The sequence below is a fragment of the Simochromis diagramma genome, unplaced genomic scaffold, assembly GCF_900408965.1.
Source record: "Simochromis diagramma unplaced genomic scaffold, fSimDia1.1 OVJJ01000308.1, whole genome shotgun sequence".
Lineage (NCBI taxonomy): Eukaryota > Metazoa > Chordata > Actinopteri > Cichliformes > Cichlidae > Simochromis > Simochromis diagramma.
This window is the reverse complement of record NW_024386785.1, coordinates 3034555-3053242: the sequence shown is the minus strand read 5'-3', so window position 1 is coordinate 3053242 and position 18688 is coordinate 3034555. Positions and strand designations below refer to the sequence as shown.

Here is an 18688-nt window from a genome sequence, read left to right as displayed (position 1 = left end):
GCGGAGCTACGTCAGCGTAAACAACAGGTCACGAGATCAGCCGCCATATTCTCAACAGGTGTCAAAATTTTCCACGAGCACCAGAAGCTTTGTTTCTGATATATATATATATATATATATATATATAATTTTTTTTTTTTTTACTGGGAAACTTTATTTATAGTTTTTAATTTGATTAAATTAGCAAATTAGCCAGAGGTCCCTTTACTACGGTTCGGAGCCGCGGACCTTCAGTAATAGTAATAAATCACACAGCAATAGTACATTCATGTAGTTGTAAAAGCATGATAATATATTAAGTAATCCAAAGTATTCAGAATACGTTACTCTCGTTTTGTAACGTATTCCGTTACGTTACAAAATACATTTTGGGGCATGTAGTCTGTAATCTGTAGTGGAATACATTTTAAAAGTAACCTTCCCAACACTGAGTCATGTTGCATGATTTAATTTGATCTGTGCTTTAGCTGTGGCCTCACATTTGACTCCAGAGTACTTTGGAATAGAAAACAGTTCATGGTCAATAACTGCAAGGTGCCCAAATCACCAACCCTCAGCCTCCGTGCATACAGTTGGTGTGAGGTGTTTGTACTGATGTGTTTGCTTTACTCCAAGGGTTGTTCTGTGCATTATATAGGCAAACATCTGCATTTAGCTCTCATCTGTCTGAAGGACATTGTTCCAGAAGTCTTGTGGTTTGTTACGATGCAGTAAATCTAAGCTGTGCTGCCATGTTCTTTTTAGAGAGACGAGACTTTCTTCTGCAAATCTGCTCAATAAACTGTACTTGTTTAACATTCAGTCTTTCAATGGTCCTGTCCTGATCTTAAACATTTAAATGCGGCCTGGGATCTTTTACATTTCTCTGAGCATTGTATAGTCTGACCTTGAGGGGAATTTGCTGGAACATCGACCACTTTAAAGATTGTGGCACCGTGTTCACACACCTGAATGCTCTTGTACAGCACCTCTCTATCACAGAGGTGCTCCCAAATCCTGATAATCGGTTAATCAAACCAACTGACCTGCTTAACTTTTATGGGAGCAGTAAGGGACTACTACATTTTGTACACACCTCTTGAGGAGTAAACAATGACACAGTGTAATATATCACGTGTTGTTCGTTTAAGGTTGGCTTTACCTCATTTCAAGTCCTGAAATAGACACAATGCTTTTTATTATGTCCTGATATATTAAATGTTATTACTCAAAGAGTGAACTTTGTTTCATGACTGTATGTAGAGACATTGGTTTGTTCTTCCTCTTACTGTAAATGTGTTAAAAAAGAATTAAATATTTAATAAACCTTAATAACACACCTGCAATGACTTTATGTTATATTACGATATATTTATGCCACACTATATTAACAAAAGTATTCGCTTGTCTGCCTTCACATATATGTGAACTTGAGTGACATCCCAATTTTAATGCATAGGGTCAAATATAATGTCGGACCACCCTTTGCAGCTATAGCAGCTTCAACTCTTCTAAGAAGGCTTTGTGCAGGTTTATTAGAGTTTTTGAACATTCTTCCACAAGTGCAGTTGCCTGCCTCGCAGTCTCCGCTCGAATTCATCCCAAAAGTGTTCTGTCAGCCTGAGTACAGGACTCGGACTCTGTGCAGGCCAGTCAGGTTGTTCCACACCAAACTCACTCATCCATGCCTTTGTGGACCTTGCTTTGTGCACAGTCGTGTTGGAACAGGAAATAATCAGTCTGAGACAAAACACAGGATTACATTTTATCTCTCTACCAACTTTGAGTTGGTAGTTTCTTCATTAATGTAGGAGTAATGGAGAGTTAACCAGTGAGGAAGCCAGATGGGATGTTCGGTTTTCTGGCAAGAAGAGAAACAAAATCCTGGCATTTAGTTTCAAACTGAAAAAACAAAAGAATGGTTTCTTTTTGTGCATGTTGTAAAAACAGATGAAATGAAACCAAATTAAAGTCCAAATTATTTCAGCAGCAGCTGAAAATCGTCCAGCACAATGAGATTAAGCTCAAATATTGGTCACCATGCAGAAACAAATGGATCAAAGACCTTAGTTCCTCTGAGCAGCTTTATCCACCAGGACTGTGTTTTTGGATTTATATTCTGATCAGCTGATCTGTCTTACAGGCTGCTGTCCTGGGTTTTTTGGAAATTGTGTGGAGATTACAGGCCTGTTTATCAGACTAATGATGCAATCCTTACTGTCCCAGCTCGTCTATAAAATCCTGGAAATACCATTTTTATGTTGCTGCTCAGTGGACTGTAGTGTGTAACACAGTCTGTGCCAACAGGAAACGTCCCGGTGGTCTGCGGACGCACAGTGAGACCATCTGGCTGACTGGACCTGAACACAACACTTTCTGTGTCACTGCACACACACTGACACATCTATCAAAGGACAGGTGTCTCAAAACTGTTGCTGTCCTGAATATTTTCACCATTTTTTCTCTCATTATTAACATGAACCCGAGTTAAGTGAAGATCATGGGATGGAAAGAACCATAAAATGTCATCCCGTCCCTTACTGATGAAATCCTGGTCAAATCTAGTAAACTAACTGCTGAAGATTGCAGGCCATTTATGTCCCTTCTTCACTCGTGGGTATCAATGACGCTGGTTTGCTCTTGAGATCAGAGCATGACGGCACCGCATACTTCAACAGTGAAGAGCGGCAGATGATGGACGTCAGAGGTTTAAACATGAGGTTTCTCTTCTCTGCTGAGGACTCTAATCTGTGACCTAAAGTCTGGATCAGCATAATCTGTAGATGCTGTTTGAGAGACGATCACACATTTAACAGTTTCTATCTTTTCATTTCTGTATGTTAATGGTTTTTTTTCCATTCACTCAAATTTTTTGTTTAATTTTCCAACCTTTTTATTCTTTATCATTATTACATTTTTGATTTCGCCTGGAAAACCTCTCATTCAGATTAAAGCCTCTGATTTTAGGGTTAAACACAAAGAAAAACCCATCAGTGTCTCAGCGGGACAACAAAAACTGCATGAAACAAACAGGAATATGCTTTGGGTTAGGGAGTAACTCGCGCTCTGTGTGTTACCTTGTAAACATCTCGGGGTCAGTTATGAATATTACATTTGAAATGATAAATATTTGCCAGTTTTATGGATAATTTTCATCTCATATTTGAAGACTGGATTTTAGATTATATTTGAAGCATAATCTCAGCTCTTCAATAAGTATCAATCTTTTCTAATCCGTTCAATTCCAGTTAAAATAAAAAAGCTCTCCAAGCTGTTCTGTTTGTGTGATCTGTATAATTCCTTCGCCCAGCGTGACTCAACAATGCTGGGATACATGTGGCCTAAAAAGTCGTCTCAGTAATGCAAATTATATCTTTAAATAGCTGAAAAGCATCCAGATGTGCTCATTTGTTGAACTAAAAAGTTGACCATAGTAAATAAATCTTTAAAAATAACTCAAACCACAAACAGGAGTAATGAACATGTGGGCACGTATTCAATCTGGAGAGCACTGTGGTCTTTAAATCCAGACACTTGAATGTGATACAACCACACCGACTGGGATTTTATACCTTTATTCAAAGCTACAACTCCTCAGAAAAACACATTTCCTCGTGCTTTAAACAAGAGTATGAATATAAAAATGAAAACTTGGGACTGTATATGAAAGAAAGACGCAAACGCCTTAAACCTGCTTTCTGATGACCAGCAGAGGGCGGCGACTGTGGCTGTGAAAAGCTGTCTGATTGGATGAAATGTCTATGAGACGCTTCCTGATTTTGCCAATCTCAGGAAGCGCTGTTCTGGTGACTTTATGTTATGTGTCCATCTTTTATATACAGTTCACGTGGTCTGAGTCAGACGCCCCCGCGGGCTGCGATACGTAACACAGCATCTTTAGCCGGCGTGGTAATAAAACTTTAAAAAACTGAAGAGAAGTAACAGGTTGCATTAAAGACACAGCAGCGTTAACCAGGTAAGTTTTTCAGAGTGTAACGAGACGCTGAAGGAAAAACTGAAAATAACATGAAATGAACAATTGTTTTCCTGGAAAGTTCCACTTTCAAGCCATTCTATCAAAATAAAATCTACAGCTATATACAGTTAGCTTCTTGTTCAAGAATATAAAACTTCATTCAGACATATGTACATTTTAAAGCTGCTGGGGTTTCTTAATCTAACAGTAGGCTGTTTGCTTTAATGGCAGACTGCACCAACAACAGCACCAGCAGTTTTCTCCATCTGATTCTGTGCAGGACAGTCTGGTTCAGAACTCATACATATAAAACTTATTATGAGCCAGCTGTTAAAAAATAAAAAGCCGGGGACATACTCTGCTTTTCCTTATTTCTAGGGCCAGCAGTGGAAGTTCATGTTTAACATGAAGAACAATTCGCTGTGAGCCCACATATCAGGCAGCTTTTTTTCTATCCCTGGATCTGTATGATGTCACAGAAAGAGGATATTACTAATATGGTCATCTCAGGCACATAAGCCCCACCCACCTGCTGTCCAAATCTTCTATTTAAGAGGAGCAACCAATTAGGAAAGAGTAGCCTTAAAGGCAGACGAGCTGAAACAGTTTCAAACAGAGCAGATAAATTATTAACTGTGAATTAAGCAAAGCTAGCACTGTAGAGTCCAGAATAAAAAACGTATCATGCTGTTCACAACCCAAGATACTGTGTATTTGAACAAACAAATAAATGCAGAAAAGCAGATAAACAAGGACAGGAGGAGGGGAAGAAAACTGTTCCCTCAATGAGGCTTTTAACAGAGAAACACCAACAGGACGCCAAAGCTGACACTCTAATGACAGTCTGCCACCACAACCTCATCTGGGTGACCTCTCACAGCTCGAGCCAGCAGTGAATCATACCACGAATGAATGAATTCCTCCTGCAAAATGATTCCCAGAATTTCCCCGAATAACTTTCTAACAGAACTGAATGTGAGCGGCTCTGCAGTTAGCTGTTTACATCCATTTAAACATGCGTGTTTTTAAACCCTGTTTTTCCACTGAAGACACTGAAAGTCTGGAAGCATTTCGTTTGTTGGACTCTTGTAGTGCAAACAGCGCTCAGCAGAGGTGAACGGAAAGAGGTGAGAAACGACAGATTAGTACAAAGAGCTACTGTTTCTGTGCTCTTTATAGGTGGTTCACACCATTTGGTGTCGAGTTTTTGTGCTTTTAAAAGATATACTGTTTGATTCTGAATGAGTGAAAAATGCAGGAGCAGAATTTTTAGTTGTCTGAAACGGTTGAACTGACCGCATCAACTTCAAATTAGCAACTGAAACAGCTCGTGAAAGGAAAACCTCAGTATCTGTTAACCTGCGGCTGATTTTTCCATCTTCCTTCTGCCCGTCTGCTGGTGGCAGTGGGCTAAGTAGGTATTCCAGGCGTGGACTGCCTCTGCAACATTTTCATGACCGGGCTCCTTTAGACGTGGAGGTGCAGCGACTACTCTGAGCTCCCTCGGGGACGCCACAGCCCCTCGTCCACTCTACGGCTGAGCCCACACGTTCTTTCAGCTGCATGTATCTGTGACATCATTCCTTCAGTCAAAGACCAGGAACAAACCATGGCCCGTGGGACAGATCGAGGCCATTGCTCACCACTTTGAGTCCCCAGTAGGTTTTGCCTGGTTGTTGCTGCAGTCTGCACAGTGATGACCTCCTGCATCTTTGCTGACTGGTTCAGAGCTTTACGTACATGAAAACTGAACCATATTCAAGATTTGTATAACACCAGCCTAAACATGCCTCACTGTTCACAGTGTGGTACAAAGCCCGCTGCTCCATTCTGGGTTTAAATTATTACAGAAGACAAAAAAGCTTGGAATCAATCCAATGCTGAGCAAAAACGCTGAAACCTGAAACTGCTGCAGAGTCCCACAGACGCTCACGAGTCGTCATAATCAGTCGTGACTTTACACAAACGTGTAAACGTCTCTTCATGCTGGAAGTGACAAATAAACTAAAGGTGTTTGGCCTCACACTGGGCATAATGATTATTGATCAATGATTAATTAACCTGTGGTGCTGCCCCACCCCAGCGGTGATGACATCAGTCATCAGGAACCACACAACAATCAAGCAGTGACTTTCAAAATAAAAGTAAGGGATATGTCCTGCAGTAAATTAGTCAGATTAAATATGTGTGGGTAGGAAAATAAGCTGCTTGAAGGGTATCCTTCCTGAGGAACACTGAAGCTGTTTTGTTGTTGCTCCACATCGCACTGATTCCTAACCTTAAAAAAAAAAGGAACCAATGATTTAAAAATAATACAGCTGGCCTGTAAGTCAGCTTGTAGCGTTCTTCCTCTCCTCATTGGTGAATAAAATGATGAAAAAGAGAGAGAGAGAGAGAGAGGAGCTCTGAGAGCTGCTGCGACTAACTAGCACTAGCTCAACTGGCAGTTAGTGGTCACCAACCCTTAAGAACCTCCTGGTCTCACCAGACTGTAAAACCCTCCAAGAGTCTTTAAAACAAACAATTATTAGTACTGGCAATATTAGTACAATTAGAAAATATACGATATCCAAATCCTTTGTGTGCGTTGTTACACTTCGATGCTGGCTGGCAGAAAAACAACGAGCTGATGGCAGACGACGCGTCCGTTCAGCCTCCACAGAGACAAACATCATCCCGTCCCGATCAGACGGATGACAGCTGATCAATGACCTAACTCGTCCTCGCCTGGTGCTCACACGGACTCTCAAGTCCTGCTGGAGGCGTTTCAGGAACAGTCGCGCTGTATTAAAAACAAACAAACAAAAAAAACACCATCTTGTTGCAGAGCACCTTTTCTCCACCACAGGGGGGCGCTGTCCTGTAACTGCAGGGAAACAAACCACAGTCAACTCAGAGTTTCACGCTCTTTGTCTCATCAGAGTTCAGAGGGAGGGCGGTCAGCGGCAGACCGACAGGCGCCTCACGGTGCACAGGTCACACAGCAGCCGTTTGATTCGCTGTTTGAGCTGCGGGAGGCGGGACAGAGGGTCAGGAGGCTCGAGCTCGCCGGAGTGGTCCAACCAGGACTCTAGAACTGAAGACAGAGAAGAGCGAGTTTTACGACCAGCAGCGAGCACATGTGGACACAAACTAACACCGAGGTGTAACTTAGGAGCACAGCACGACTCTGACGCCTCATCACGTCCAACCCAGCGTTGCTGTATCACGCTCAGGCACGCGCTGCTGTCAGTCACACAAGATACGTGATGTACAGCAGTGAAGCGAATTAAATTAAAATGAAGGCCAAACATGCAATGAAGACGCGATAGATACTTTTTCACAATAATGTCAGTTCTAAATAATCAATACGGTGAAAGTGGAGCAGCAGGCAGGAACACGGCGATCAGGATGCATGAGCTTCACGACCCCTCCAAGTGAAGCGACGCAAAAAACCGAACCTTCTCTCTTCTTCCTCCCACGCCTCAGTAATTATTCTCCTCCAGCTAGAATGGCTCCAACTCGTGGTGGATAATTACTTACTTGCTTCTTTCTCTAAATATTTCTCTCTGCTTTCGTAACCAGACGAAGCCACCGTGACTATTTTAATAACACTGAATGATGATTAATGTGGAGTGTTGTGTGCAACTCTGTCTTTTACATTCAACGTGTGCGTTACCGTCCAGCTCTCTCTCGATCACGTCCATCCTGGCGCTGATCTGCTGGTGCAGGGACTCGATGTGCTCCAGCAGGTTCAGCTGACACTCGGCCACCGACGCCGCGCGAGGCTGCGCTGCGCACGTCCGAGTGTGCGCCTGCTCGCCGCCGCCTGCGTGATTCTCTGTTTTTATGTTGTGCACATCTGTGAGTGCGGTGGCGTCTCCGTCTGCGGCGGTGTGAGCTGCGCTCCTGTTGACATCTTCAGGTTTTATTTCCTACACGGAGAGAATGACAGATGCTTTGAACAAACAGCAGCCAGAGACACACGAAGACTAATTCGTTTTTCAGTGAATTTGACAAACTTGGAGAGTAGTTTGAATAACGACACTCTGCCAATGATGCTTGAAAATTCCCTTTTCTGGAGAAAATGCGGCCTCCCCCTCGCCCCCCACAGAACCCCAGGTCCTTGTTTCTGTTACATCACAGTGTTAAACCTCTTGCAGCTACAATACAAGCCGTGATGCTCAGAGTTGGTTAAACAGATAATGAAGCTGGCTTTGGATTCTGAGTCCTGGAGTTTCTGCTGTATTTAAAAAGTTCAAAGAGATCAGCTGATTCTGAAGGGTCAGGTGGACATTTTTCAGTTTTTATCGATTTTCATCTAATAGCCGAACTGAAATTAGAATATTATTAGATTACATCTCCAGTTTATATTTCAGTAACTTTACAATTTAATATGAAATTTAGGTTTTACAAGTCATGGCCTGCTTATTCTGTAATAAATAAATAATTATTTTTCTTTTTTACAGGTGATCTCCTTAAGATTTAGATAAAAATTCAAAGACAGTTTACGGCCACAGCCTCTACTGCAGGGAAAACACACCGGTGGCAACAGACTCGAGCCAATCACAGGAGGAGCCACAGGCTCACCTGTCGAACCCTTTTATTTCCGTGACCCTCTCTGGATGAAAGAATCTCTCTTACATCTCACATCTTGTCTTCTGGTCCACTTAAATAAATTCACTGTGATCTGCTCGTTTCACTTGTTGATTCTCCATCAATCGTTTATTTTTAGCTCCATTTCGTTGCTACTAATGATGTATTCTTTCTATTCTACAAGAATTATCCAACAGTTAAGAGAAATAAAACAATTCAGGATCAGAAACTGGTCTGAAAAACGACAAAGTCCCCATGAAATCAAACAGATGACAGGTTTTCATGATCTACCCGAAGAACCTTACGTTTGTAAAATCTCAGGCTGTGTGATTGTGCAGAGGAAGCCTGTTGCAGCTTTTCTGTTGGTGTATCTTCACAGAGTATCCTCTGCAGCTCCCGCTCCTCCCCCCTCACACTCAGTAAAAGGTAAAAATAGTTCCACATTCACCAGAATGAGCTTCTAACTGGTCTTCACTGGTCTCATAGCAACAGCAGGAGCTTAGCGCTGCGAGCGCGAGGCGCTGCTTCTGCTCAAGGTCTCTGTGAGCCAGGCTTTGTTTTTTTACTACACCTAAACCTCCCAACAGCTAAAGATTCACTCAAATTCACAGCAGAGAAGAGCTTTGAGGAGGCAGAAAAAGAGACTCATCGTCTTTGCTCAAAATAATCAGCTCTGATTTTATGATGTTCAGCCTTAATGCAGGAGTGAAATCCGAGCTTAGAGTTTATTGCTCATGTACGACTCATTCGGTCGTCCGTTTCCCCCCATCAGTGTGAAGAGCACAAATAAATGAAATTGTTTTGTGTTACCTCGGGCAGTGGAGCGAGTTGGTGAGCGCTTGTGAACGAGTGTTTCGGCTTTCTGAGTAGGAAACGTGTGAACAGTTAAAAGGCTACACGAGTGTCTGCTGAGTCTCTACCTTCTCCTCGCCACTGCGCTCTTGCTTCACTGTCACCATCGGCCTCTCTTTCTCCTGCTCCTCTCCTTTTTCCCATGATGCTCCGGGCTTCTGATAGCAGTGCTCGCTGCTGACGTAGCAGACGGGCGGCTCTCCTCTCGGGCTGGACGTCAGTCTGTGCCTCTCCTCCTGCTTCCACGGTGACCTCCACAGCTGCTGGTCGGGGTGGGACGGCGAGCTGCGGGGAAAGACGGCCACAGTCAGACCGAGCTAACGTCTCTGCGGGCTCGAACAGATGAGCCGAGCCGCCGGAGCGATCGCACTCACCGCAGCAGGCTGATTTTGAGTTGCAGGGCGCTGAGGACCTGGCTGATGCCGTACGTGTGCGCCAGCAGGTGGCTGGTGTGTGAGATCTTGGAGGCGTTGACCTCCGAGTAGTTCTCCTTCACACACGACAGGCCAAACATGTGACCGGATTTCAACAAGTCGGGCTCAGACCGGAAACGCTGAGCACACCGCCAACCTGGACGAATGAGGATTACAGATGAAAACAAGATGAGAGGAGAAGCACGAGCACCACACAGGAACCCACAGAGAGCCAGCAGGTCTCTGAAAACGGCTTCAGCCTGAGCTGTGGAGCTCGTGTTGTCGAAGCCTCACACACTCACTGAGGTACAAACACACATAAGTCACATGTCCTTCTCCAACCAGTCAGAAAAGGTTACAATACAAACACACACTTTGACTTTCACCTAAACACAGAGAGCTATCCTACGACCACTCGACCAGGGGTCGAGGAACTTTTCCAGGCCTTTGCTGTGGCCTTAGCTGTAACATATAAAATGCAAGCTTTGAGTTTTATATTACACCAACTATCAAATAATCCACCTTTACCTGCTTTCTTTCACAGGCTCGGCACAGCAGTAAGTGCTCACAGTGTGAATCCTACCTGCGGTCTGTCTGCAGTAGTAGCAGATGTAGTTGTGTGGGACGTTGTCCTCGTATAAACCCATACAGGTCCCGTGCTGCCAGCACAGACACGACTCGCACTACAGACACACACAGAGAAAACACGTCACAGCAGCATCACGAAACAATCCTGTGTTTCTGAGCATTCCTGACACAAAGGCCTTCAGTGACAAAAGAAGTCCTAATAAAGACAAAATTTTCACATTGAACAGAACCTGGTGGACATGAATGATGTAAAATATTTCCCATGATTCATTTCTCTCCTTTCAGACTTGTTTGTCAGTTCTGTGGATTCATTTTAAAAGCAGCTACAGACAAATCATTCCTGTGTGTGTCTCACCTGGATCATGAAGTCATTCTCCTCGTCCACCTCGCACACACACCTCACCACCTCACACTCCTCCGTCTCCGTGCCAACAGGCCAGGAGGGCGTGTCCTCTCCACTCTCTGCTGTCAGCGTTGACCAATCGCTGCCATCGTCGGCTAAAAGTACAGAAACTCGGTTTTTGAATTTTTACATCGCATCAGTGTTTGTGATATTAGTGTGTGTGTGTGTTTTCCCACCTTGCATGTGTGTGTTGTGATGTTCAGTTGAGAGCTTCAGAGTGATCGGAGGTCTGTCTGAGCTCTCATCGTCGCTGCTGCAGAAACCTGATGAGAAGAAGAGAGAAGCAAGAAAATGATTGGACGCTCAGTGCTCGCATGGACGCTGTCACACTTGTTCTGGTGCTCAGTAACTCACAGTAATGACAACAACTAATGAGAAGCAGCTGAAAAAGAGGAGTTTTAAATCACAAACAGGTCGTGAAGGTGCTTTAGCTTCGTCTGCAGCGTTTCCAACAAAACATAAATGTTTTTACTTTCCCGTTACACTCGTGTTTGTGAGCAGCCAAAACGCCCTCAACAGCAAATCTGAGCCAAACACGCTGCAGTTCATTTTCTGCGGTGTTACTAATGTGCAGGTTCACACTTCTGTCAGATGGGACTCTATTTAAATTTGAGGATGCAATAAGTGCAATAACAGATAAAATGTGAGTTGAAGATAAATAATAAATAACATTTTATTTATGTAGCACCTTTCTAGACAGAATCACAACGTGCTGCACATAAGATAACAAATAATAAAAATGTAAAACAGACAATATAAAACAGGCAGAAATTTAACCAAAAACTGTTTTAAAAGGTGAGTTTTGAGTTGTTTTTTAAAAACAACGACCGAGTCCACAGTCTTAATGTATGAGGGAGAGAGTTCCACAGTGGCTAAAAGCTCTGTGACCCTTAGTTCTCATCTTAGTCTGTTTTATAGTCCTGATCAGATGACCTCAGGGACCTGCTGGGGACATAGGGCTGTAGTGGATCGGAGATGTAAGCTGGTGCCAGTCCATGCAAGGCTCTAAATGTCAAGACCAGGATCTTAAAATGTACCGAAAGTCAACAGGAAGCCAGTGTAGCTGAAATGGATGGAGACTGCATGATCTCCCCGTGTTTGGGTGGGTCCTGTCTTCCTCACAGTCCAAAGACATGCAGTTAGTGGGGTTAGGTTAATTGGTGATGCTAAACTGGTCACAGGTGTGAATGTGAGTGTGAATAGTTGTTTGTCTCCGTCAGCCCTGCGACACACTGGTGGCCTATGCAGGGTGTACCCTGCCTCTCGCCCTGTGGAAGCTGGGACAACCTGACCTCCCCCATGACTCTGACTTAGATAAGTGAAAGAAAATGGATGGTAAAATATGACACTTCTACAGCGAACTTCAAACTGTTAGATGAGAGCAGACCTCTGATTTTAGGCTCCAAATATCTTACAAACCTGTTAATCTCAGTTTAAGAAGGTCAACAGACACAATGAGTCTCACCCGTCTGACTTTTCTTCTTCTTCTTCTTCTTTTTCTTCTTCTTCAGTTTGATTCGCAGGAAGTTCTTCCTCTCCTTCTTATCCAGTCCTCCCGTTTTCTCCTTCCCCCCATCCTTCTTGGCTTCTACTAACAGGCACACATGAGAGAAATGACACCAACGCTGCTGGTTGGCCTGGTTTTCTGCTCCTATGTGCTGATGTTGTGCTCTGCTCTGTACCTGTTCCCATGATGCCATGTTCTCCGCTGGTCGAGTTCTCACTCCTCCTGTCTGACACCAAGTCGCCGCCCTCTGAAAAGATCGCTTCCTCCTAAAAAAAACCCCAAAATAGCTCCAGTCAGCGTTAAACTCACCGCCCCTGCTCACCGTATCTAACCCGTGGGACATAAAGCGACCTCACGGCCTCCTCCGCGCTGCTTTGCTCCTCCAGCTGCTGGTCGGTGTGGTAGTACTTGATGTGGTAGTGCAGCAGGCTCGCCTTCCTGAATGACTTAGTGCACCCGGGAGCAGGGCACTTGAAGGGGTTGTGGTCCAGCTCAATGGAGAGGATGGGTGGAGGCTGGTTCTTTATCACCCTGTACACTGAGAGGAGAGGACACACCGAGTGTTTCTAACTGCTGTGGGAAACCTCAGCACTTTCATGCTTAGAAAGAAGAAGGGAGCAGCTGCACACTGATAATATGCCTTTGTATTGTAACCCCAAGCACGAAGAGAGGACAGGAAGCTACGTTAAATGTCTGCTCAGAAGCACAATTTGTCCTGTTTATAAGGTTGAAACCTGCAGTCAGCTGAGAATGAAGAGGTCACCTGGATGTGAGACGAAACGTTTCTCCCACTGAAAACGCTACGACCAGATGAACAGAAACAAACTTTGGGGATTTACTTACCTGGATGATTGAGCATGCATCGAGACGTTCTAACCTTTTGTGTTTATGTGGAGGACTGAGGGACTTACATGGTTCTCTGCTGAACTTGTGTGTGGTGGGAAGGTGAGCCTGACGCTCCAGCAGGACATCTGAAACAAAGATTAAATAAAACAAACAGGTCAAGTAGGTTACAGAAGCATAACCACTTACTGATCCAAATAAGAGAAGCACCTGCGAACAAAGTTAAACTGTGTTTCATCTGTTAAGAACTGGATTTTCTCACATTCACCGTGGTTTTATCCTCGGGTTGACTTGAACGTTCTTACCGGTCAAAATTAAGATTTTACTTTATTATATGCTCACATACACTAGCAGTATGTACTCAAAGTACACCTGTATAATATTCTACAGCACATTAGTCATGTTCAATGTGTGACACAAAATAATTAATATTTAAGTCAAAATTAACATTTTATCTTCACTTTGGAGTAGAGGTCGTCTTTAAGCTGGACAGAAATAGTGATTTGACTGGTATGAAAAACATGTCACAGTTTTGTCCATCTCACCCAGGTCTAATAAGAACTATGTCTGCTGTCCTCCTGAGTGAGACAGTCCCCACAGACATCGTCTTAAAGCTAAGAGAACCATGTAAAATGTGCACATGTTCTGTGGAGTTCTCATGTTTGGACCAATACACGCATGTCTAAAGTCCTCTGTCGACTTCAGGCACCATCAGCGAGTCTGCTGCTGTAGGATTTGCTGGTGCAGGAGCCGCCGGTGTCGTCTCTGTTGATATTCTGGATGAGACTTGCAGCCCCCTGCCCCCAGTTGTGGCTTTTTAATGCAGACTCATTTATAAACGCTTATAAAAGCCTAAGTTGTTGTTAGATTGCAGCTGAGTTTTCAGGTTTCATTTCGGCAAACAGGACCTACTTTTTCGTGCATGACTCAAACAACCGGATGAGGAACCCGGACTACAAAGTGAAACCAGAAACCCTTCATGTATTCTCCATATCCTGTGCAGATATCTGTTTACAGAGATAGTGTACCTCTGTCTATGTGGGCAGGGTTTAAGTGCTGCTGCTGCTGGGGGGGTGGAGTCAGCTGTGATTGGCCTGATTCTGAGTTCCACTGCTTCTGCCTGGAAGAGAGACAGACCATTGTTAACCATTTTAATTTGCTCCTGCTCACGAGCTGCAGAGCCTCCAAACATCTGGACAGATATACAGTGTGCTAACAATCAGCGGGCGCTTGGGGTCAGAGGTCATCTTACTTACGTCATCTGTTTTTCTTCTTGCAGGTGGATTTGAAGGGATGAAGGTTCTGCCTTCCCTCTCCTGTCCTCCTCCCTCTCCAAAGCTGCATCGGTCTCTTCTGTTGTCACCTTCACATCTGCCTCCTCTTCCTCCTTTTTTCTCCTCCTCCTCCTCTTCTTCTTCCTTTTCCTCCTCCTCCTTCCTCCTCCCTCACTCTCACCCTCCTCACATCCTCGCTTCCCACAGCACTTTTCTCAGATCTGGATCTTCTAAGAACGACAAACAAACAAAAACAAACACATTTAGGATCCAAAGACGTTGTGATTTGGTGAAACACCTTAGTAGACGAGGACCAATTAGAGAGAAGCATTTCTTACTTCCTGGAAAGGTTTGACTTTGGTGGGCTTCACAGTCCGAACCACGCCATCATAGAATCGCACTGTGTAGGATTCTGACACAGGAAAACACAAACAGATCAATGATGTTCCAAAAACAGCCGATTCGCTTCAGTAACAACAGGAACGCAGCACAAACAACCCAAAGACGGACAGCGGGAGTCAAACAGCATGAAGGGAGGACATAAAAGACGCCCATCCATTCACTGAGCTTATCTGGGTCAGAGCCGACCGAACCACTTCAACCGGCACCTTTTGATGCAAAGGAGCACGGCTGTGCTCTGAGCTCTGTCTGAAGGGAGAGCCCAATTTTTGCCACTTGAATGCACAATCTTATTTTCTGGTAACTACCCACAGCTCGGGGTCACATATGAGAGAGGGAATGTAGATCAACCAGTAAATTGACAGCTTCGCCTTCAAGCTCAGCTCCCTCTTCACAACAGACCGGTCCAGCTGCACCAGCCCTTCTGTTCGATCTACACGCTAAGTGCCTCAAACAAGCCCAGAGAACCTCACCTCTCCCACCTGAGGCAGCAACTCGTCTCCAAACCAGAGTTTTTAGTATGAGATTAATCAGGATTTATTTGACTTTTCTTAATGAAACGCTTTTACAGTCCATGTATCAGCTTCAACTGTAAAAAATATGTAAGCTGCATTTATATCATTAATACATTGAATCACGGAAACCCTCAGGATTAGCTGACTTATATATTGTAGAGTAACTTAGTGTAATTAATGAACCCACACACATCCTACCTCCATACTAGTCAAGTTACTGGAACAAGAAGCACAGAGGGGTGGGGCTGAAATTTTGGGCCTCTCACCTCATTTTTTCCCAGTATTATTAAGACCTCCTTACTTCTCTAGGTGCAGAAGCAAGCTAAATCTGAATCATTACGATATAACTATGAAGAACACACTATGCATGGGTCCATTGAATAGCCAAAGTTAGTGAGGGGTGCAGATGGTAGGTGCTTAATGATTTATCAGACAACCTGGTGATAAACAGCTGCACTGGACCTTTTTCCCCCCCCAAATCAGTAATCAACCAGCAGTAAGAATACAGTAGAAAAACAGCAGAGGTAAAGGTCACAGCTGAACCTCACCGTCCTTGTTGACGCGGAGGATTTTGGGCCGGGTAGAAACGACAGTCGTTCAACAGGCCAGAACCGGTGAGCCGAAACAAACGTCTGAGACGCAGAGGAACGTCTTACTACGCAGTCAACATTCTCCAGGCTTCAATTATTTGTCATAAGTTTTCTAGTCTTCTTGAACCAACATATAAAACACACTAGGGCTGCCACAAACGATTTTTTGATAGTCGACTAGTCAGAGCATTCACCATTGGGTGTAAAACTTCAGCTTATTGGCACAGCAGCATCTGCCGCTTATTAACTATCATTAGCTTACAGCTTTAAGTGTGTTAAGGTATGTGCAAACTAAAGACAAGATGATGTTTATTAAATTGTATGAATTTGCAGATTGTTGGTGGAGTTTAATAAACTCAGCCGTCTGCCTCCTTGCCATCTCTAAATATACAGGTAGTGAAGGGAGTCTGGTGTTTTACCGCCGGCTCTAGTGAGCCTTGAACCCTCCAGCTACGAGCGGGTGGGTGGAGCAGACGTCTCCGAAAACGTCCGGGCACTTTACAAATTTGTGATGTCTGATAAACCGAGCAGACATTTGAAGTTGCCACAGCTACATTCTCGCCTAGAAAATGTGTTAAAAGTTTATTTTGTGACCCGAAAGAGTAATATTAAAACTAAGAGCTGCTGCCATTGTTGGAAACAGGAAGTGGCTGGGTCGCGCTATGATTCTGGATCATTTGAGCCATGAAGGATACATCCGACTCATCCTTCAAAGTCGGGAAAAGAGGAACGCATTTGGAGAAATCAAATTTGGAAAGCCTTCGCGCGTCGCTGTAACACGTAACTATCAAACGCTGCCTCCACGAATGCAGCCCGTAAATTTGGACAACAGCTACGAACTGGAGACAGCTTCTTCTTCTTTCGGGGTTTAATGGCAGCTGGCATCTTTTGTACATGCAGTGCTGCCACCTCTGTTCAGTCCGTTATAACATCAGAATATCCTAATATTATTTCCGTAGCGTCTTTCCGGATCTACAAAGCTTCAAACGATGCGTCGACTATATAATTGTCATCGAAATTTTTTGATAGTCGCATAATCGTGACATTCGACTAACGTGGCAGCCCCTAAAACCACACACCCAGTTTCTGCTGCGCTCGTCCACACACGCTGCTTCACTGTCAGTCTGTATTATGAGCCTAACCTCCTCAAATGTATTTAAAATGACAGCCTCATCGTCGTCCACGTCCTGACTGATGGTGGGGTAAATGATACAGAAATATATGTGGATACGATGAACCAAGTTGTAGTACAGGTCTGTATTTCACATTTACTTCAAATGCAGAGTATCTAGGATTTATATGCAGGCAAAATTAAATCTATTATTTCAGTTCATGCATCTTGAAAAATAAAATCTTATTCAGTATCAGCATCCGCCATGACACTGATTTGATGTTTAAAAAACATTTAAAAGAAACATCTGGGTACGCTAACGTGTTCTGTACCGCTGTGATCGCTTGGATTCAGGCCCTGCCTGCCTCAGGCTGACTCGCTCCTTCGCCCGCAGGTTTTATTTTTTTATTTGTTTTTAGATTTATTTTTTCATTTGTTTTGTTAGATGTTTTTTTTTGAGTTTAGTGTGTCCGGTATTTTAATAGGTGTTTGTATTTTTTTTTTTTTTTTTATTATTTTATTTTTTTTTTTTAGATTTTATTTTTATTTTTTATTTATTTTTATTTAATTTTTTTGTTTTTTATTTATTTGTTATTAAGAAATTTTTTTTTTATGTGGGTTTTTTTTTTGTTGTGTGTTGTTTTTTTTTGTTTTTTGTTTTTTGTTTTGTTTTTTTTTTGGTTTTGTTTGTTTTTATTTTATTTTTTTTTTTTGTTTTTTGTTTGTTTTTTGTTTTGTTTTTTTTTTTTATTTAAATTTTTTGGTTTTTTTGTTTGTTTTTTTTGTGTAATTTTAGTTTATTTTTTTAATTTTTTGTTTTAATTAATTTTTTTTTTTTATGATTTATAGGTTTGTTTGGGTTTTGGATTTAATTTTTTTATGTTTATTTTGTATTTTTTTTATAGTTGTTTGAAATTTGGGTTTTGTTTTTTAAATTTGTTTTTTTTTATTTTTTTTCTATGGTTTGTTTTTGTATTTTTTTTTTTTTATTTGGTGTATGTATATTTTATTTTTTTATTATTGTTGTTTTATTTAGATGTTTCATTTATTTATTATTTATATTTGGTTTTTGTGTTGATATATTTTTTTTTATTGTTATTTTCTATTAGTTGTTTGTTTTTTTATGATTTTAGGTTTTTGTTTTTTTGTTAATTGTTTATTTTTTTTTTTTTGTGTATATATTTGTTATTATTTTTATTTATTTTTTATGTAATTTTTTATTCTTTATTTTGTTTTGATTTGTTTTGTTGTGTTTTTTTGGTTGGGTATATTTTTTTCTTTATTTATTTTTTCTTTTTTTTTTTTTTTGGGATAATTTATCATTTTTTTTTTTTTTTTATTTTTATTTTCATATTGTATTTGTATTTCAATACTTTCTGAATTTTTATTTTATATTTTTTGTTTTTGTTTTTTTATTTGTTATTTATTCTTTTTTTCTTTTTTGTTTTTTTATGTTTTTATTTTTTTGTGTTGTTTTTTGTGGTTATTTAAATCGTTTTTATTTGTATTTGTTTTGTTACTTTTTTTCATATTTAGTTATCATTGTATGTATTTTTCTCTTTTTGTTTATGGGGGAGAAGAGGGGGGAGAGGGTGGAGTGTTTTATAGATTTTTCGTTTTTTGTTATTATTTTATTGTTAATTGGTTATTTTGTATTTTTTTT

General features: G+C 42.0%; 2 protein-coding genes across 6 annotated transcripts in view; both read right to left on the bottom strand.

Annotated features, from left to right (window-relative positions):
* Window positions 1-18688, bottom strand: part of LOC120728121 (neural cell adhesion molecule L1.1-like) — a 589469-nt gene that overhangs the window by 484124 nt on the left and 86657 nt on the right. The window lies entirely within an intron of this gene.
* Window positions 3539-14236, bottom strand: LOC120728128 (PHD finger protein 20-like protein 1). 5 transcript variants are annotated; one of them, XM_040022883.1, is made up of 12 exons: window positions 14165-14205; window positions 13205-13264; window positions 12645-12831; window positions 12469-12559; window positions 12252-12377; window positions 10963-11049; window positions 10739-10881; window positions 10379-10478; window positions 9757-9952; window positions 9451-9667; window positions 7614-7869; window positions 3539-7031 (listed from the first exon to the last, which is right to left on the bottom strand). In XM_040022883.1, the coding sequence occupies exons 4-12, from the start codon at window positions 12476-12478 to the stop codon at window positions 6895-6897; spliced, it is 1272 nt and encodes a 423-aa protein (XP_039878817.1). In that variant the 5' UTR covers window positions 12479-12559; window positions 12645-12831; window positions 13205-13264; window positions 14165-14205; the 3' UTR covers window positions 3539-6894. The 5 variants fall into 5 exon arrangements, with proteins under 5 accessions (XP_039878817.1, XP_039878821.1, XP_039878820.1 ...); XM_040022887.1 differs by having other exon boundaries at window positions 12252-12374; XM_040022886.1 differs by having other exon boundaries at window positions 12645-13264; window positions 14165-14236.

Bases quoted from the DNA above. Each gene is read 5' to 3' on its own strand.
- LOC120728128 (XM_040022886.1), bottom strand. The intron at 10,882-10,962 runs GTGGGAAAACAC...CTGTACTTTTAG, and splicing joins TCACAACACACACATGCAAG to CCGACGATGGCAGCGATTGG. The intron at 9,668-9,756 runs GTGAGTGCGATC...CTTTCCCCGCAG, and splicing joins CTCAAAATCAGCCTGCTGCG to CTCGCCGTCCCACCCCGACC.